This window comes from Bos indicus x Bos taurus, chromosome 1 (assembly GCF_003369695.1).
Source record: "Bos indicus x Bos taurus breed Angus x Brahman F1 hybrid chromosome 1, Bos_hybrid_MaternalHap_v2.0, whole genome shotgun sequence".
NCBI classification, from domain to species: Eukaryota; Metazoa; Chordata; class Mammalia; order Artiodactyla; family Bovidae; genus Bos; species Bos indicus x Bos taurus.
Genome location: NC_040076.1, coordinates 136,654,928 through 136,676,444, shown reverse-complemented (window position 1 = coordinate 136,676,444; position 21,517 = coordinate 136,654,928). Strand labels below are relative to the sequence as shown.

General features: G+C 39.4%; 1 protein-coding gene across 2 annotated transcripts in view; it reads left to right on the top strand.

The window, feature by feature from the left end:
* The first annotated feature begins 548 nt into the window (after positions 1 to 548).
* Positions 549 to 21,517, top strand: part of ACPP (acid phosphatase, prostate) — a 52,015-nt gene continuing 31,046 nt past the window's right edge. The window contains exons 1-6 of one of the 2 annotated variants that reach the window (XM_027546022.1): positions 549 to 785; positions 9,121 to 9,216; positions 13,005 to 13,091; positions 13,547 to 13,699; positions 18,092 to 18,190; positions 21,097 to 21,189. In XM_027546022.1, the coding sequence (XP_027401823.1) occupies positions 660 to 785; positions 9,121 to 9,216; positions 13,005 to 13,091; positions 13,547 to 13,699; positions 18,092 to 18,190; positions 21,097 to 21,189 (654 nt within the window). In that variant the 5' untranslated portion in view covers positions 549 to 659. The remainder of the gene's footprint in view (positions 786 to 9,120; positions 9,217 to 13,004; positions 13,092 to 13,546; positions 13,700 to 18,091; positions 18,191 to 21,096; positions 21,190 to 21,517) is intronic. The other variant, XM_027546032.1, reaches the window with a different exon arrangement.

The following is a 21,517-nucleotide window of genomic DNA, read 5'->3' as shown; positions in this document are numbered from 1 at the left end:
TTTGTAAACTGTCAGGTTAGAAAAGGTACTTCTAATCCTAACTTGGGGATACCTCAGATGAGCCCCAAATAAGCCCCAAATATCTTAAAGTGTGACTAAAAATTCTCAAAACAAAGTTGTTCTTACTTTTCTTCAACTTAAAAATAGGCTACATGAGAGTTTTAGGGAAAAAGCCATATTTGGCCTGGAGAACATACCCAAAATATGCTGGTATATGCAGTTCCTTCCATATTTCTCTCCCTATAATTCTACATTACCAAAAAGATTAGAAGTCACTAACTTAAGGTTTCCAAAGTTGAGGTCTAATCCTTTCCCAAGTGACAGCCACAAAGCAAATGTTGTATCACACCCCACCTAAAGAAAGGATAAAGATAAGGCAGAAAAGAAATATCTAGCCATGTGCTCTATGACCCTGAGCAACAGCTCTCCCTTGTCTGGGCCTCAGTATTGTAACTTAAATCCAGAAGACCATGAACTCTGACACTCAGCCAAAAATGATCTGACCAGACACAGGCTAAATCCCTCCCCAAGCTACCTGGAGACTGGCTCCTCCCAGTTCCTCCTTCCCTTTCAAACTCTTGGTTAAATAGCTTCCCCTCTAATGGCTTTGCCCTGAAAGCAGCACAACCCAACTCTAGCCTGAAGCAGCTCTCCCCAGGATGAGAAATGCTGCCCTCCTCATGACCAGGGCAACAAGCCTTCGCCTCAGCCTGTTGCTTCTGCTTTCCTTCCTGCCGGACCTGGACGGAGGTGTGAGAGCCAAGGAACTGAGGTTTGTGACATTGGTGAGTAGACTTCTCTCATTGCTTTTCCTTTAAATCCGTTTGCTACCAACAGGGTCTGAAAACCAAGTGTCCGTTTCATGTTTCATTTTACCCTAGTATAGTCTCCCAGAGACCCAACTCAGAAAGTGAATAAGCAAGTTTTGCAAGTTCCTTGTAAAAAAGAACAAACATGTCCTAACAAAATCCTGTTTGGTTTGGATAATTTTTTACTTTGCCAATGTTATTACCACTTACTGTGCAACTGCCTTAAATGTTTTCCTCTTGATAGCCACACGAGACCAGGAGGTGCCTCCTTTAGGTCTATTTAGCACCAGTAGCTAGACTGGTTTCATTTAATGATTATTTGTTGGCAAGCCAAAAAACGGTCATTTTCTCAATTTAATAACCCCTTCCCTTTTTGTTTATCAGGAAACTAGAAAACACATTTATAAGCAGACTTTGAAGCATAAAACTAAAACCCAAGAATTCTAGGATGACTTCCTGAAACAGATATGGTTGATCATTAAAATCATGTTTTTCCCCACCCATGTGACACGCTAGGAAGCGTGACAAATTAGGAAAGGGGGATGGGAGGCTAATGGATGTTGTCAAGGAAAGAAGATATACTGTTGGCATTGTTTTAAAAAATAGATAGGGAGAAAGTTTGTGAAGTAAAGGGGATTAAGGGGATTAACCACTTTACTAACCGTCCTGAAATTGATTCTTTTATAGCTCTTGGTTTCTGTCTTGATCTTTGATTGTCTCTGTTTTTTCTTTTTTTCTGTTTCTCTTTTTCCTGTTTCACTCACTGTCTCTCTGCCTCTGACCCTCTCCACGTATTTTATAGGCTCTCTCCATCTTTTTTTCTTTATCACATCTTTTCATTTGATAGAGTAGAAGTATGCTGTTAAGTACATTTTCTTCCTGAAAGGATATCCAAAATTTATTTTTATACTTTCCAGGGAGGTCACCTTTTACTTAAAAATTAAACATGAAATTCTCATTTTTCTCAGCTTGCTGTACTCAGAACTTCTTTCTTTCCCTTCTATAGAAAAATTTCATAACCATATGTTTTTGCAAATCATGATTCTTCATCCAATAAATCTTTACTAGGTCATGAGTCAACAATGAGAGAGAGAGAACCAGAGGAATGTATCGTCAATTTATTTACGAATGATTCACCAGTGTTCACAGAATTCAGGCTTCTGTGTTGAAAAAGAAAGTCTTTATAACGTTGTGTCCTTTATATAGGGAAATCCATTTGAGTTAGACTTTTACTTATATCTGCAGAAATTGCACTGTCAACAAGCTGGCGGAGGGGTAATCCTCTTCTAGATATTACAGTGAACTCGCACCTAACTGCATCTGGTCCATTCTCTCCTCCCTGTTTTACAACAGCCCAGGCTTGCTTCCCTGGCTACCAAACTGTTGTAGGTTTCCCTTCTCTCTCTCCATTCTTGGTTAACATGTGTTCAGGAACTACAAGTTAATTCTTCCCTAAGAAAAAGCTTACAAAGTTAGCTCTCTTGGAACTAAAAGATTTAACAGTTACTATACAAGACTAATGTTAACAATTTTTCCTACCACAGCTTTCTTCCATTAATGGTAGATTGAGGCAACAATACATGTCTCTTTACCATAAAACTATATCTAAGGACTTAAGCCAGAAGATATCACTATATTCTTCTTATTGATTATAGAAAATATCTGACTATAAATGGTTTGATTATATACCCAGGGAATTCCCTAAAAATGATTAGGAGAACCAGAGTGAAAGAAAGATTGTTGTCGCTGTGTAGTCACTAAGTCCAACTCTTTTGTGACCCCATGTAGCCCACCAGGCTCCTCTGTCCACGGCAGGAATACTGGAGTGGGTTGCCATTTCTCTCCCCAGGGGATCATCCTGACCCAGGGATCAAACCCACATCTCCTGCATTGCAGGCAGATTCTTTACCACTGAGCCACTGGGCAACAGTTCTCAGATTTAGCAAACAAAAATCTCAATGAGATTTTCAATATGAATTATGTTACATTGTCCTCCCAACAACCCTACAAAATAGGGTTACCCGAAAACACAGGATGCCCAGTTAAATTTGCATTTCAGATGAACATCAAATAGTTTGTTAATATACATATGTTTACATGCAATATTGGGGCATCTTACATTTTTGTTTGCTAAATCTGGGAACTGTTCTGTGAGGTTTTTGTAAAAACCTTATTAACCCTGTTTTATAGTTGAAGGAATTGAGGCACAAAGAGACTAAGCAAATTGCTCATGATCACACAGCTAAGAGTTGAACCCAGGCTGTATGATTTCAGAAAACTGCCCTTAATCACTAGACATATTCTGTTCCTGCCATGTGTGTCCAAGCCAGAACATGGAGCTGAGGCCTCCCCAGCAAGGTCTGTGTGTTGGCTTCACACATATTCAGCAGTGGTTTTCCACTGCAATCCAAGAAAAATAAATCTTCCTCAATTCTGAAAAACTGTTCTTGGCAGAAATAGCAGGAATCTGTCCGTTTCTTGTTCTCTCATGAACAGAGTCACCATGTGCCTTTTGAAACAGGTTCACCAGTGCATATCTAATGGAATGCTAGTTTGACAAGTTGTTAACAGGTTTTGCTTGATTTTAAAAAATAGGTTTCTATAGTCAAATCAGTTTTGGGAAAAAAATGTGAATTAAACTGTGTTTAAAAGTCTCTTAAATGTGGGACTTGGCAGAGTTTTGAATATTCTAATATAATGTCCTTAAAGTTTCTACTTGACCTTTCATCATTTTTCAGCAAGGAGAATTGAAGATATTAGATAATTATCATGTCCGCTGGAACGTTAGGCTAACAGGTTTGCACTCAATTTCTACCGCCTGTGAATTCTAATGTATTTTGTCTTGTGGGAGACACACATCTGTGTGTAAGTACACTTGAGGAGGGCTTCTCTCCTCTCTACTGTAGGCTCAGTATCCTCCTGGGCCGTAAATACATCCCATTAGTATGCCAGGCCTTTCAGCCTTCCTCATGGGGAGTACAGGGTGCGTTCCCACACTGAGTCCCTTAAGAAGCAGTTGGCTTCCCTTCTAACCTCTGAAGTGTCATTTATTTACTCAACTCATTCCTTTCTACCCAAAGTCTTTCACTTTTTAATTCTCTTTACCAAAGGAGTTGTTTCTCATTTCCTAAAAGGAAGAAAATTAAATAAACTTATTCTTCATGGCAAGGTTTGTGCATCAAGAAATGTTCATGACTTGGAACATACCTAACAAAATAGGAAGTGGAGTTTAATTCCACAAGCCAAGTTCTCTTAGCAACCAAGTGAATGTGCCAGGAGATGCAGAAGCTGGACATTCCAGGAAGACAACATGAAGGCCCTGAAGCTGGAACACACTTAATGTACTGGATAGAACAGCAGAGTCTCCTCTGGCTAAGCATGCTTAGCAAAAATGTAAGGGAAGAACATGGCCGTGGGCAGGACCACATCAGGTAGTGTCTAGTGAGCTATTGTAAGGACTTTGACTTTTATGCAAAGAACAGTGGGAAATGATATAATGTCTGAGAGTCAGTGGGAGTACATGAAACAAGACTGGCCACACATGAGCTGATCATTGTTGGAGCAAGTGATGGATTTATAGTGGCTCATTATAAAAATCTCTATTTTTGTATATTTTTCTAATTTTCTGCAAAAAAAAAAAAAAGTGTGATAGAATGAGAGGACATTCGAGGGTTCTAAAGCAATCAAGACACTATTCTGACTTACACTTTAGAGCTCCTGACTGATGTCAGGGAAGGGGGACTAGACAAGATGTCCTCCAGTCATCAGGGTCTCCACATCATACACAGCGCACCAAATCTGGTCAACAGACTTAGTGGAGCAGGATCAGTCACATGGGTACCAAATCTTCATTCTTTTTAAAAAGTTACCTTTGATTTAGTAGTAATAGTGAAAGTTGCTCGGTTGCGTACAGCTTTTTGTGACCCATGGACTACAGACCACCAGGCTCCTCTGTCCATGGAATTCTCCAGGCAAGAATACTGGAATGGGATGCCATGCCCTTCTCCAGGGATCTTCCTTCTCCAGGGATCAAAGTCTCCTGCAATGCAGGCAGATTCTGCACCATTTGAGCTACTAGGGAATCCCCCTTTGATTTAAAAGGGTAAGGTAAATGTGATATGGCAGAGAAAACAATGGGCTAGCAATCATGGGAGGGAGGCAAGAGATCTGGATGGCTTATTTCATCTCTTTAAGCCTTGCTTTTCTTATTTTTTCAGTGCAGCAATACTGCCAATCTGTCCTTACAGAGTTGTAAGAATTAAAAGAGATGGCAGGGGAAAGAGTTGTACAAAACTACCGAAACACAAACCTAAGGGGTTGTTATTATCCTGGATGTCTTCCTATTGTAATTAGTCCTTTTGTATTGCAAATTTGTAATTTGCAAATAGTCCTAGTGCAGAACCAGTAGGTTCAGTACCAGTAGTAGAGTAGTACCACTAGTTTTAGGCTTCTAAAGGATTTGATAGACTGTGATTGCTGGACTGAGAACAGAAGATATAAATTTTGGCAGGGCAGCAGTTAAGAAGATTGCCCTGCCACAGACTTTTAAAAAAATGCCTGAGCATAGTCCAAAGCCTCCAGGTAAAGTGAAGAAACTCCAGAAGCTTGAGAATGCCACCTTCATGTGCTTGAGGGACAGGTGTGCATGTGCACACACACACACACACACACACACACACATATACATTTTGATTTCTAGCACTGGAGGTGGGAGATGGTTCATTAAGTGTTTCTGTGGAACACCCCTTCCAAAGAGTTCATAGCATGTGTGAGCCACTACTTCAGAAGCCCTGAAAACCTACTGAAATGTCCATGTGTGCTCAGTCATGTCCGACTCTTTGCAAATGCGTGGAGCCTGCCAGGCTCCTCTGTCCTTGAAATTTTCCAGGCAAGAATACTGAAATGGGTTGCCATTTCAGGAGATCTTCCCCATCCAAGGACTGAACCCACGTCTCTCACTTCTCTTGCATTAGCTGGCATATTCTTTACCACCAGACCACCTGGAAAGCCACTGAAATGCAGGGGAGTACAATTATTCCTGACCTGTAAAACAGAGCAGGAAAGCTTGCCCACATCTTATGGTCTTGTTTCAGCTTTGCTCTTTAAGATACTCATCTAAGGATACCACACTTGTTTTTCTCCCCAGGCCATTCTGTCATTTAGTTGCATATCCTCAGATTTATCTGTTAAATAATATTTGAGGATGTTTCTTATATCAAGGTTTTGGTTTCCTCTGATGCAACACAACTCCCCCCCACACACACACATAATTTCCAATTTTAGTTCATAAAAAAGCAGCAGGTCCAAGATTTTCCACTGGTGGAAGGCTAAGAGGCATGTTAGAGCAGAGAGAAATGAGCCTCTTACGTGGGTTCAGAAGCTGGTGTTGGACTCACAAAACCTGTTTGTATTTCTGCTCAACCACTTATGCACCGTGTGACCTTGGGCAGGTCATTTAACTACGGTCAGTTTTCTGGTGTGTGAAATGAGGATAATGATAGTAATTGCTCTGTAGAATTGATGAAAGGATTAGATATATGAGAAGCACAGCTTCTAGGACAAAGCAAGCATTCTAAAAGTGTTGAGTTATTGTGATTACAGGCTGGTAGGAAGTGTAAGTTATTTTGCTATAGTGTCTCTCACCCAACTTCTCTTTGGTTCAGTGGCTCTCAGCTAGGGGTAGTTTTGGCTCCTGGGGGACATTTGGAAATGTCACAACTGGGGAATGCCATTGGCGTCTAGTGGGCGAAGGCCAGGGACATTGCTAAACATCCCTACTATGCACAGGACAGTCCTCCACAGCCAAAATGCCAACTGTGCTAAGGATGAGAAACTCTAGAAACTAAACAATGTGGCGTTTATAATCCACTTAAACCATATAGTAATTTTGTTATTCAGATCTGGGAAAGTTTTAGTCGCTTAGTCATGTCCTACTCTTTGCAACCCCATGGACTATAGCCTGCCAGGATCCTCTGTCCATAGACTTCTCCATACCTACTTGAGTGGCATGCCTTTTCCTTCTCCAGGGGATCTTCCCCACCCAGGTCTCCTGCATTGCAGATTCTTTACAGTCTGAACCACCAAGGAAGCTCTCAAGTACTTTGCACAATTACCTGGGATCTAAAAAGTGTAAAATGTGTTTTGATTGTGGAAAGAGAAGCACTAATGATTAGCCTCAACAATTTCTGATCACGATCAAGTCACCCCTAGTGACTAGTAACTGTATGTGCCCACCAGAGAGTACACAGCTAAGTGACCATTCATGACAATAATTCCTTACCTGACCAAAATAGTTTCTTAAGATCCACCACACCATTGTCCCTCTGTTTGCCATAGCCTGTTCTACCGAGATTTCAATTTCTTACCAGTTCAGATGGCCAAAAGATAAGTTTTCTTCAAACACCAGAGACACAACCCAGGTCTTAGAAGCCTCCCTCCTTTTCCTTTTCCTGGAATCCCATCTCAAAGATGACTTAAGTCTGAGACTGTTTCTTACTCTGTGTCTGCTGAACTGTTGTACAAGATTTCAAAAGAACAGCCTCTTGGCTTTCTTTTCAGTGGAGCATGTTACCTAGGAAGTATGCGTGACCAGTGCAGGAAGTCTCAGAGAATGCAAGGTGTTAGGCAGCCCGCCTCTGTATTAAAAATGTTTGCTGACACCAGTGCAGACTTCATCTTGTATTTCTTGAGTTTTTCTTTTCTTATCTTTGGCTTATAAAATATCTTTGTGTTTGGTTTGATATGCTATTCAGAAAGCATATTAAAATCAAAGTACCAAGGTTTCAACCCCGGTTCATTTCCTGGGACAGGAAGATCTGCTGGAGAAGGGATAGGTTACTCACTCCTGTATTTTTGGGCTTCCCTTGCGGCTCAGCTGGTAAAGAATCTGCCTGCAATGTGGGAGACCTGGGTTCAATCCCTGGGTTGGGAAGATCCTATGGAGAAGGGAAAGGCTACCCACTCCAGCATTATGGCCTGGAAAATTCCATGGACTATATAGTCCATGTGGTCACAAAGAGTCAGACATGACTGAGCAACTTTCACTCACGAAGGTTTCAAAAGTCCAGACTACCCTCCCAAAAGAGTAAAATGTGCAAAGAAGCATGATGACATGCACACAAATCCAGAATTATGTTCTTAAAGTGTTGCTAATTAGCTTTTCTAATCTCACTGGCAAGTTCTTTATCCTTAACTTCCTAAAAACTAATAAATCATTGGCCAAAGATGGTCACAAACTGTATGTAGCATTTAAAAGCGACTATTATTATATGTCAAAATGTTAACACTATTACTACTATAATCGTAATTAGGGAGGGGATATTTCTCATTAGTGGAGAAGGCAATGGCACTCCACTCCAGTACTCTTGCCTGGAGAATCCCATGGACAGAGGAGCCTGGTAGGCTGCAGTCCACAGGGTCGCTAAGAGTGGGACACGACTGAATGACTTCACTTTCACTTTTTACTTTCATGCATTGGAGAAGGAAATGGCAACCCACTCCAGTGTTCTTGCTTGGAGAATCCCAGGGATGGGGGAGCCTGGTGGGCTGCCGTCTATGGGGTCACACAAAGCTGGACACTACTGAAGCGACTTAGCAGCAGCAGCAACATTTTTCATCAGAGCTTGTCTGTAATAAAGTGATCTTGCTAAGCTTTGTTTTCCCTCTTGCCCTATCTGATGTACAAATCATTCTCCACCTGTGGAGACCTATGGGTCACCTGACTTCTAATGGCTCATCATTCTCATTCACATTACTTGAAACAATAACAGTTCACTAACAGTTTTCCTGTGTTTCTGGTAATGTGAATAACAAGATGATGAGCTATTAGGACAGTGTTAGTAAACTTAGAATAGCAGTTCTTAACCTAAAATTTATTTGAGGAGGTTTTTAAAATCCTAATGCCCTGGCTGCATCCGAAACTAATTAAACCAAAATCACAAGGGAGGAATCCAGTCCTTAGAAAACTTTTAACTTCCCAGTTGATTCCAGCAAGCATCCAGTGTTGAGAACCAGAGGTTTAGATGAAACCTCCATCACAAAAAAAAAAAAAAAGTAAAAGAAAGTCACTCAGTTGTGTCCAACTCCTTGCAACCCCATGGATTATATGGTCCATGGAATTCTCTAGGCCAGAATACTGGAGTGGGTAACCTTTCCCTTCTCCAGGGGATCTTCCCAAACCAGGGATCGAATCCAGGTCTCCCACAATGCAGGCGGATTCTTTACCAGCTGAGCTGCAAGGGAAGCCCTCTATCACGATGAACAGAGGTAAAACACCTAAGCTGGTAACATTACTATCTCAATCTATTTTCAGGTTTTTAGGCATGGAGACCGAAGTCCTATTGAAACCTTTCCTAATGATCCCATTAAGGAATCCTCATGGCCACAGGGATTTGGCCAACTCACTCAGGTTGGTTGGATTTTCATCTAAGGGTTTCTGATGAGTCTTAAGGGAAACTGTGGGATTGTTACAATATATTGAAATCGTATAACTACTTTAGTTACTCATATATGGGAAAGTGTTTTGCACAGGTACCTGGGATCTAAAAAGTGTAAAATGTGTTTTGATTGTGCTCAACAATTTCTGATCATGATCAAGTCACCCCTAGTGATTAGTAACTGTAGGAAAATTGTATAGAATTTTATATAGAATTATAGAAATATATAGAATTTTGATATATATAGGATTTCCTGTTGGGTTTATTAAAGCATGAGTTGTGCATGGACAACAGAAGAATCAGTTCAGTTCAATCACTCAGTCATGTACAACTCTTTGCAACCCCATGGACTGCAGCACATCAGGCTTCCCTGTCCATCACCAACTCCCAGAGTTTGGTCAAATTCATGTCCATAAAATTGGTGATGCCATCCAACCATCTCATCCTCTGTCATCCCCTTCCCCTCCTGACTTCAGTCTTTCCCAGCATCAGGGTCTTTTCCAATGAGTCAGGTCTTCACATCAATTTCATGGCTGTAGTCACCATTTGCAGTGATTTGGGAGCCCAATAAAATATAGTCTGTCACTGTTTTCATTGTTCCCCCATCTATTTGCCATGAAGTGATAGGACTGAATGCCATGATCTTAGTTTTTTTAATGTTGAGTTTTAAGCCAGCTTTTTCACTCTCCTCTTTCAGTTTCATCAAGAGGCTCTTTAGTTCCTCTTTACTTTCTGCCATAAAGGTGGTGTCATCTGCATATCTGAGGTTATTGATATTTCTCCTGGCAACCTTGGTTCCAGCTTGTGCTTCATCCAGCCCGGCATTTTGCATGATGTACTCTGCGTATAACAGAAGAATATATAAACTTAAAAGATGCTGAAGAGAGCCAAGAATTGCTTAGAAGCCGGCCCATGAGTTTCTCAGGCTCCACCTGAGAAAGTAGAAAATAATCCTGAATCAGCAGAGTTAGGAAAACTCGATTCCTTTGGTAGTAGTATTGCTAAAATTGATTTTTATTAGATGGATGTATTGGGATTGAACCTTCGTTAAAAGTAGTCAAACACAGGTAGCCCTACTTCCTAAAGAGCACCCAAGAAGGTGAGCATGTGGTCATGCTCCAGTGCCCCGCCCACTTCACCTGTGTAAGTGAATTAACCTTCCGTTTGGAGCCACAAGGCCACGTGTATTGATTCTGTCCTGACCAAAATATTGTTTAAATATATTTTGAAAATATCATAGAATGTTTAGAGTTGAATATCTACCCTAAATTAATGGGTCTTGACCTTGGCTAAATATTGGAACTACTTGGAGAGCTTTACAAAATACTATTGTCTGCCTGGAAGTTTCTTATTTAATCCATCTAGGGTGCAGCCTGAACAGTGGGATTTTTAGAAACTCCTTGATCTAGCATGTAGCAAAGGCTGAGAATTACTGTCCTAACTGCATCATCTCAATGAGGAGAAAATGCAAAGAGGCTATTTGAGGCCAGCATCTTCTGGCTCCCATCAGAGCTCTTCCCACTATAGCCTACATAACTTCTGGCTTCCTGAAAAAGAGAAGGGTTATAAAACCACAGGGCTGCTTCATGGTATCTATAGTTCTGTCAGGACTCTGGTTCCCTTGCTGTAATGTCCCACTAAAATCAAAAGATTCTTACAGACAGTGGGATCTGTCTGAGTTCTTCTGGCATTCTCTTGACGAGCCACCAGTTTCCCCCGGTGTTCTCAATCTTCCCAGTGCAAGTGAATTATTGGAGGATCTTGTTAAAATGCAGATTCTAATTAATTGGGCCTGACATGGCCTGAGATTCTCCATTTCTAACAAACTCCTAAGTGATGCTCATCGTGCTGGTACATGGCCACTCTTGAAGTAACAAGGTTCTGGAGCTCAAATTCCTGCCCTTGGCTTGTTGTTCAGTTGCTCCGTCATGTCCAACTCTTCACAAACCCATGAACTGCAGCATACCAGGCTTCCTTGTCCTTCACTATCATCTCTTGGAGTTTGTTCCAACTCATGTCCATTGATTCAGTGATGCCATCCAACCATCTCATCCTCTCTTGTCCCCTTCTCCTCCTGCCTGCAATCTTTCCCAGCATCAGGGTCTTTTCCAATGAGTCAGTTCTTTTCATCAGGTGGCCAAAGTATTAGAGCTTCAGCATCAGCCCTTCCAGTGAATATTCAGGGTTGACTTCCTTTAGGATTGACTGGTTTGATCTCCTTGCAATCCAAGGGATTCTCGAGAGTCTTCTCCAACACCACAGTTCAAAAGTATCAATTCTTCAGCACTTAGCCTTTCTTTATATTCCAACTCTCACATCCATACATGATTACTGGAAAAACCATAGCTTTGACTAGACAGACCTTTGTAGGCAAAGTAATATCTTTGCTTTTTAATATGCTGTCTAGGTTTGCCATTGCCCTTGACTAGGTACTTCCAATCTGCATAGTGACAAAGCAATGGTTCTTTTTGAGTTCAATGGTTTTCAAAGTATGGTCCCTGGATGAGCAACATCACCATTACCTGGAAATTAGTCAGAAATGTAAATTTTCTGCCCCCTCCCCAACTGAACTAGAAACTCTAGGGTTGAAGCCTGGGAATCTTTGTTCTTACTGAGTTCCCCAGGTGATTTAACGTTCTATAGAAGATGACTATTTCCTTAAAAGTTAGCTTTAGGTTAGAACAACAATTATACCAAAAGTACTTGCTTCTTCAGCTATCCAGATCATTTAGGAAACTCACAGACCTCAAAGTACACATTATTCTTTTCCTACTTCTTTTCCCATCTAGAAAGGTAGCCAGGAGTGGCAAGTAAATGAGTGAGTGGAACCAATCCAAAGCCACAGTGACCACATCTTTTCTGACTCCTCTTCTAATGAGGCTCTGAATTAAAGACAGACTTGAATGCAATATTGCCCAAAGCATAGTGTTCTACTATACAGATCTGAGTCACTTAGGGAACTTGTCAACATAAGATTCCAGGGCTACACTCAGAATCCAATGAGCTGGAATCTCTGGCAGAAACACTGAGGAATCTGCATTTCAAGAAGCACCCTAGATAATTTTGCTTCTGATGCACGGTAATGCTTGAGGATCATCAAGCTAAGGCAACACTTCTCAATGACTAATTGCCATTGGAATCTTAATGAGCTTGTTAAAAAACAGATTTCTGAGCTCTCCCCACAATGATTCTGGTTCAATAGGTCAAGAGTGGGGCCCAAGAATTTGGTTTCTAACATACTCCCAAGTGATGCCAATACTGCTGATCCAGAGTCCACACTTTGAATATCAGGCTTTAACTTTTCATGAACCAGACATAAGTGAACTGTATAGACAATAAATTATTTCACTCAGAGGTTGAAGGTGATCTTTAGATTCATCAAGTCTAACCTCTTATAGGATGATTGAATTTCCTCCACAAGCTAACCAGCCCTTGAAAGTCTGTACCAACAAAGATGAGCCACAGAATGCTCTGCCAGAAGAGATGAACCATTTACTTAAATTCAGTCAACCACCAGCTATTAACTGTGCAAGATTCTATGTTAAGTGCTAATGACAATGAATTGAGTTTTCTCAGGGAGCTAACTTAATCATGACTAAAGATTACAGTTCTTTTTTCCTGTTTGCATTTTAAAATGTGTTGTTACTATGAAACTATTAAAATATACCACTGTTCACTCTACTTATTCAATGAAGAGTGATAAGACTCACAGCTTCATAGAACCTACTTTCATATTTTTTTCTTTTATTTGTTCCCATAGTTGGGCATGGCACAGCATTATGAACTTGGACAATATATAAGGAAACGTTATGAAAACTTTTTGAATGAATCTTATAAGCGTGAACAGGTAAGTTGGGAAGCTAATAGTGGGAACCTTCCCCCTTGAAATAATGTAACATAATGTATTTGTAAAAGTTTCCTATTTCCTAAGGAACTTATAAAAGTCAGGTATCTTGTTTACAAATGTACTCCTCTTTATATAAATATTTTGTTCTTAAAAAAAAGTATGGATATAAATAAGGTCAAAATGGACACCTATGGTAAATATTTTGGCTTGGCAAGTAGCCAGTACTTAATTCGTCTCTTTCATCAATTCAACTGTTGACACACCGGGTTGCTTTAAGTCATGGCATGCCCATAATACTGTCTTTTCCATAATAGGTATTACAATTATAATGCTACCATGTCTGCTAATATTTTGGTGTGGGTGTCCCGCCATTTCTCAAATATACTATTAGCTCCATAGTGGAGGGAAAACCACAGTTCCTCTCAATTGGATCTGCTTTGATTTTCCTACCCTAGGTTCATGTTCGAAGCACGGATATTGACCGGACTTTGATGAGTGCTATGACAAACCTTGCAGCCCTATTTCCCCCAGAGGGTATCAGCATCTGGAATCCCAGCCTACCCTGGCAGCCCATCCCAGTGCACACAGTCCCTGTTTCTGAAGATCAGGTCAGTTTTCTGGGAAAACACAGATTTCATTTGTTCTGGAAGAAGGAAGGCAAGCTACTCAGGACTTGCAGATTTGGGAGTCTGGATACTTTGTGGGCTGTGCAGCCTTAATTCTTTCCTAAATAATGGTGCACAGGACTTAGAAAGCCCTGGTAAGAGGGAGTAGGAACAGAATTTCTCTTTAGAGATTTATTATTTGCTTTGCTATTCTTTTAACTTCTGGCTATTTGTCCCTCTTCATCTTTACATGAACACACACAGTTGGTGCCCAACAAAGGGTTCTCCTCCCTCCAAAATATCCTAAGACCTCTCTACCTAGAAAATATCCCTCCCCTGATGAAAATCCCCTTTCCTAGCTAAGGTAAAAAAGAAAGATTTAGGTGCATAATTGGTGGCCAAAACTGTATATGTGTCATAATATTTACCTTTCATAACAGCCATGAATGGACAATATTATTGTGCTCCTTTTATAGCCAGAGAAAAAAGTGCTCAGAGAAGTCCAATGAACAAAATAGATCCAAAGTCACACAGCTGAAAAACATCACTACTGGGACTAGAACCAGACAGATCTCATTCCAGAGTAGTTTCCTTTTGTGCAAACTAGTCATTCTCAAAATTATTTGCATATTAGAATCACCTGGAAAATTTTAAAAATATTGACGCAGAGGGCACACCCCCTAGTACATCAGCATCTCTGAGGGTGGGACCCAGGCACCAATATGTTTGTAAAAATTTCCCTGGATGATTCTAGTGGACAGCCAAGCTGAGAACCAGTACCATAAACCAAGTTGCCTAAATGAAGTTGCTCAAGAGAAACTCCCAAATTTATTTACACTGATGGGACTGACCAAGAACTCTTTTATCTTTTCAGAGGAATTCCTATTCTTAAAATAGTAATAATAAATCTAACTAATCTTCCAGGTCTTGAATTTAAGACTGTATGAAAGAATAGTCTGAGACAAGGAAACCTTCCTAATTCCCCTGGAGTCACATTATAACATGGCTATCTCCTCTCTTTATGACTGAAGCTTAGCATGACTACTGGGCCTAGAATGTTGCCTGGTGACCTCTGGGTTAGGTTACTATCCCATTTGCATTGTCAGTACTCCAAGAAATTTGACCTAATTGCTGAGCCTGGTGACTTAAGAATTTTTCCCAAGTGCTTTGTAGAAATAGCTTAACCCTGTCAACCTCTCTAGGTAAATCTACTCAAATTTTCTAGTGTCTCCTGAAAAGACAAGATGATTTATTTATGCCCTTTCCTTCACAGAATCAGAAGTGAATCATGATTATCAGTGTTTGAGGGTGCTTGTGAATTCACAAGGTGGTGCTTGTGAATATTTTCTTTGAAAAAGAAAAATATTCACTTTTCCCACAGCCTTTTCTACACAAAGACTGGACAGAAGCACCAGCTTTAGCCAGTATAAACCAGGGTAGCTATTTAATCCTTAGTCCTGAAAGATAATGGTTAACTTACATAGTAAAGGGATGCAGGTGCTATTAGAAGAGGAAGGAAAAAGCATTGAGAGTGAAGGAGAGAGGAGAGGGAGAGAGAAACGAGCAAAATGGCCCCCTTACCTGTGGCCCTCTGAAACCTACTCACCAAGATGAAACAATTCTAACATGAACTAAGAAATTTAACGAAATCAGTCAACTAAAGTTATTCCCAGAACTCTACTAAGTGCTATACAGAAACAGAAGGGAAATATGAGACCAGTTTTCTTCCTTAATTTACAGTCCATTTGATGAAAAAAGATTCACACATATGAAGTATGTAGAAGACAATACAATGTGGGCAGTGATTTCAAGAACAAACTGCACATGCTGGAGGAATTCAGAGACCAAGTCATTCTTAAAACTATAAAGGGCAGTCATTCAAGTCTTCATGTACAGAGTGAGAACTTGAACCAGACCTTGGAGGAGGGTAGGAAAGGACAAGAAGGCAGCCCCAAAGCTGAGCTTTGAGTCAATGTAAAGTACTTGCCCTTCTGTGTCCAGAGTTCTTGTCTAGAAAGAATGAAAGCAAGACAGAATAATTGTGTTGGGCACATGTTAGAGAATCCAAATTTAATAACCAGAAGGAATCTTGAGATAAAGGCAGCATGATATAGAAGGAGGGTTGAATTTAAAGTTGGGAAAACCCGAGTCTGAGAGCCACCCACCACTTCAGATACTTGAGCTTACTTCCCTGTTCTTCAGTCTCCTTTTCTATAAAATGGAAATACTCGTACCCACCTAAATTCTTCACAGGGATTTGTGAAAACCAAGTTGGTTAAGAAAAGGAAATGACTTTATAAACTACAAAATGCTGGACAGATGTTTAGGTGATTCTTCTGTTTTCATCCAGACTCTTTGAATATGTGGGGTGAGAAAACTAAAGTCTAGAAAAGTTAAGTAATTCATTAAAACCTAGGCCTTTAAAAGAACAGTCCTATGCAGGCAGGGACATTTAGATGTAAAGCAGTGGATGTAGAAGAAACTGTTGTACTTATCTCAGTACTGTGCACACACATGATGAGCAGTGCTTTGGGGCACTTGTCTGACATTGACTTGGAGGAAAAAGATACTGGGACCTCTGAAAATAACTTGAAACCATTCATGAGTGAGGAAATGAAGGCCTGAAAGTAGATGGTAAGGACACTAGAGAAAGGAAAGCAAGGTATGACCAGGTGACACAGAATCAGAAATGACAGACAGGAAGCAACTTATCAAAAAATGATTTTTGAGTAGCATTTAATATGTCAGGCCCTGTTCTAGGCTTTGACAACAGTGAACAAATGACAGCAAAGAACGAGATAGACAAGACCCTGGCTGTCTTCAAGTTTCTGTTTTATAGGAAACAGATGATAAAGAAGTAAATAAATACAGTCATTTCAAATGGCAATGAGTTCCTTGAAGGAAATAAAATAAGGTAACGTGATGGTGGCTGAGCAAAATGTCTAGAAGAGCTGTAGAGGGGGAATGTCTCAGACAGGGAACAGGCTGCAGAGACTGCCAGCCTGTGTGTTCAGGGTAGAGCAAGGAGGCTCCCAGTGTTGCTGGAAACACGTGAGTGAGGGGGCAGTGGTAGGAAAGCAGGACAGAAAGATCACTAAGGGCTGAGTTTGGATTTTATTCCAAGTAAAATGCAAAGACGGTGAAAGTTATAAGCTACAGAATGGCATGATTTGATTGATGGCTTCAACATATTAGCCTTTAAAAAAAAAAAAAAGTATTAGTGTAATTGCTGCATGAAGGATGAATTGTGATGCAAAATGATCCCACAGAAAGCCCTTACAATAGTTGAAACACGGATTATGGTGGTCTGGACTGGGAGGGAACAATGAAGATAAAAGAAGAGGGGTCTATTTTGGATAGACTCCTGAACAATGTGGGTTTGAACTACATGGGTCCACTTACATATACATTTTTTTCAATAAATGTATACTACAGCACTACAAAACCCACAGTAGGTAGACTGTCTCAGATGCGAAACAGTGGATACGGACTCTGAAGCTACACGGATTTTCAACTGTGTAAGGGTTGGCAGCCATAATCTCTGCATTGTTCAAGAAATAACTATGTTTTGGAAGTAAACAGGCAAAAGTGATTAGTCAGTCTATGAAGAGAATGATAAATTTTACTACTGACAAAGGAAGAGAGAATACAAAATGAAGAGGTTGAGTTCAAGTTTGTAAATGTCAAATTTGAGGATGAAGATAAACATTCAACTAATGATATCCACCAAGGGCTGATACAGGACTAGCTCAGATAGAAAGTGAAGAGCAATGAAATGAACTTGGAAGTTACCAGCCTATAGATTATAGTTAAAAATAGAAAGGATTGTCAGATTTAAACTCACTTTAAAGGGATGATCACTTTGTCCTCATAATAGATTTTCAAATATATTTTCTATGTTTTTAGTATGTGCCCTTATTTTAACAGTCTGCAAATTTGCAAGAACTTACTTCAGTGAATGATTAATCAATCTCTTAAGATTCTTTCTGGCATCTCTAATTCATTTCTCTATACTCGTGTGTGTGTGTGTGTGTGTGTGTGTGTGAAAGAGAGAGAGAGTGCATGGACACAGATGTGTCTCTAGTGCTAGAAATGAAAGAGATTTGGAAGGAAGCAAGATAACAGTTACCATTTCACAGAGAAACCAGAAGTGAAACTATTTAGCAATAACACAGTCTTATTTAGGCAAGTTTATGAAAGGGACAAAAAAGCTTTTGAGTTTTGGGTAACTATTATTTAAGACCTGCAGATCATTTATCTTTTTCCTCAATTTTAGAATTCCATTCAGCTTAAAACACATTTGAATATTTTATTCAAGTCACTTTATATCTAATGGCTGCAGCTTCTTTAGTTCTTCCAACTAATAAAAGACTTATGATTTCTCTTTTTCCTCAGTTGCTATACCTACCTTTCAGGAACTGCCCTCGTTTTCAAGAACTTCAGAGTGAGACTTTGATATCAGAAGAATTCCAGAAGAGGCTACATCCTTATAAGGTTAAAAAAAAAAAAGTGTCATTTACTGGCATACAGAAATAGAAATTCTGGGCCAGTTTGAATATTATCAAAATATCCTTCCAAAAGTTACCAATTTAGAAAAGTAAAATAGTACCTGTTTCTCCACAGTATTCCCAACAGTGCATAGACAAAAGATGATATCACTAGAAGCATCCCTTCCAAAATCAGGACTGAGACAAGAAAGCCCAGTATCATCACTATTATAGAATGTTGTGCTGCAGTATTCTTCTCTTATGATGAGTGAGCTTTGGATATCTTCACCTAGTTAAATGCCCTCTGTATTTTTTACTCTGCTCACATCAGCTGACCATTTTTCTTTTGGGTATTGGTTTTCTTCTTTTCATACAGTTATAGGAGCTTTCTCTCTCTATTTTAACATTTTTTTCTGGCCCTCTTTTTGTTTGCCCATTTTGGGCTTCCCTCGTGGTTCAGCGTTAAAAAATTCGCTTGCCAATGCAGAAGAAGCGGGTTCAGTCACTGGGCTGGGAAGATCCCCTGGAGGAGGAAATAGCAACCCATTCCAGTATTCTTGCCTGGGAAATCCCAAGGACAGAGGAGCCTGGCGAGCTACAGACCATGGAGTAACAAAAGAGTCAGACGTGACCTAGCGACTAAAACAACACTGCTTGTTTACAGTTTTGTCACACGGCTGTATTTGTATATTTATAGTCACATTGAGAAAGGCCTTCACCACTCCTAGGTTGCAAGGAAGTCTGCAATGCTTCTAATTCTATTATAGCTTCATTTCTATATTTACATATTGAATCCATTTACAGTTTGTTCTGGTATTGGGTGTGAGGTATCTATCCTGCTGAAGTTTTTTCCCATAAGATTACCTAATGGCTTTGTCACTGTTTATTGACTAGGGCATCTTTTCCCCCACTATTTTATATTAAAATTCCCACATGTCTATTTCTAGAATTTTTATTCTTATTCTTTCATTTTTTTAACCAAAATCACACTGTTATAATTATTAAAAGTTATATATGCTTTAATATCTAAAGGGCTGGACATTCCACATTTTCTATTTTTTCTGAGTTTTCATTTCTATGTTTTCACTTACCTTTTCAGTGTTTTTAGTGAAAGTGAAAGTCACTCAGTCATGTGCAACTCTTTGTGACCCCCATGGCCTAAACAGTCCATGGAATTTTCCAGGCCAGAATACTGGAGTGGGTAGCCAATTCCCTTCACCATGGGAATCTTCTCAACCCAGGAATTGAATCCGGGTCTCCTGCATTGCAGGAGCTGAGCTACCATGGAAGCCCAAGGAAAGCCCAGGGAAGTTTTTATTGAGATCATATTAAATGCATAAATTAGGGAGAATTTGAAACTTTGTTGCAAATTTGTAGTCTTCCTTTCCAAGAACACAGAATATTTTCCTATCTGTTCTTATCTTCAAGATCCTTTTAAAGGTTTTCTTCATACAGATTTTTCTGTTAAGTTTGTCTCAGGTTTATAATATTTACAAATAATAATGGCTTACCTCTACTTTTCCAATATTTGTATTTCTGACTTATTTTGCCTATTTGTATTGGCTGGTACTTACAGTCCAGTACTACATAATAGAATTGGTAGTGGGCTTTCTTGTATTAATCCTGATTTTAGCAGTATTTCCCTATTAAACATATTGGCCTTTTGACCAGATAGAGATATTTTTATCAAGTTAAGGAGTTAGTTATCTTTCCTATTTTCTTGAGTGTTTTTCAGTACTGATATTTAATTTTTTGAAAGGTTTTTTCAACATTTTTAGTACAATTAAGTTACTTTTCTCGGGTCAATTACTAAGATTAATTATATTCATAGATTACTACTACTGAACCATCTTTATATGTCTAGATTCAAGACTCTTTCTTTTTAGTATGATACTGAATTATTTGTTAAGAGTTTACTTAGACCTTTTGCATTGATATTCAAAGTAACTTCAGACTATAGTTTTCTTTTCTAACCAGGCTTTGTCAGTATCAATGCTTACAAAAATTTTTTGGAAGTTTTTTTTCTTCATATGCTTCAGACTAGTTAAAATAAGACTAGAATAACTTACGCTTGAAAAGCTTGATAGAATTTCCCCATAAAATAATCTGGCCCTGAAGATTTGTTTCACTTTGTTTTGTTGGGGGAAGTTGGGGGCTCTTTAATAATTATTTCTGTTTATTTTATGGAAATTCATTCCGGTTAATATTGACAAATTTTATTTTCCTAGAAAATATATGCACTAGACAAACAGTATCTTCCAAAGGCTTCCCAGAAATTTCTGTCAATCCATTGAATAGATAGCTGACCAATGGGTCTCATTGCCATGACAATCTAAGAACAATACAGAACCTGGAGAAATGTTTGCATCCCATCCAAATCTCACACTTATAGCCAGAACTAGGTCCCGTTTCTGTTGTGTTTTCCTGGGGTTCTTTGACCATGGTTTCCTTTCTCACCTTCCACTCATTTACATATGAGTTATACTTCACCTATTTCCAAAATGAATTTGAGGCAGTACACCTCAGTCTGATCCCAGGACACACCAGGAGCATGTGGCTACTGCCAGCACATACCCACAATGTTTAATGTAAAAATGAGAAATAATTAGTGTTTGTAAAAATCTTTGGGTTGGCATTAGTATAGCCAGTATTACTGGTGTACTTGTATGTGAAGAACAGTAGCTCCCACTGAGGGCAAGTTTGCCTCACAGGGACCCTTTGTCAGTGTCTGGAGACATTTTGGGTTGTCACCACTGAGAGACTAGGGGTGATATGGCCTCTAGAGGGTAGGATGCTGAACATCCTACAGTGCACAGGGCAGCCCCACAAAAAGAACTGTGTAGCCCAAATATCAATAATGCTCAAGTTGAGAAACCCTAATATAAAAATTTTTTACCTCTGTGTGTGTCTCAGGATTTTATAGAAGTCTTGCCAAAACTTACAGGATACCATGACCAGGATCTTCTTGGAATTTGGAGTAAAGTCTACGACCCTTTATTTTGTGAGGTAAACATAAAAATATCAAAGATTAACATGAAATCTGATTTGATGACTAATGCCTATTTTGAAACAGATGAATACATTTTCCTTTGCTTGTATAAGATATATTACATAGCGTTTGACATTGAAATATAAGTCAAGACTTATTTATATTAACTTCAGAATTTTGGCTTCTCTCTGTTAGTTACGTATTCACCCTTTAGAAAATTGTAAGCAAAATTGCTTTTCTGTGCCACGCCAGTTATTTTTCAGTCGCTTAGAAATGCTGGGTTCCTGTCATGGACTTTAATGAAAAAAGCAATTGTTATACTTTATTTAAAGATTTTATAATATT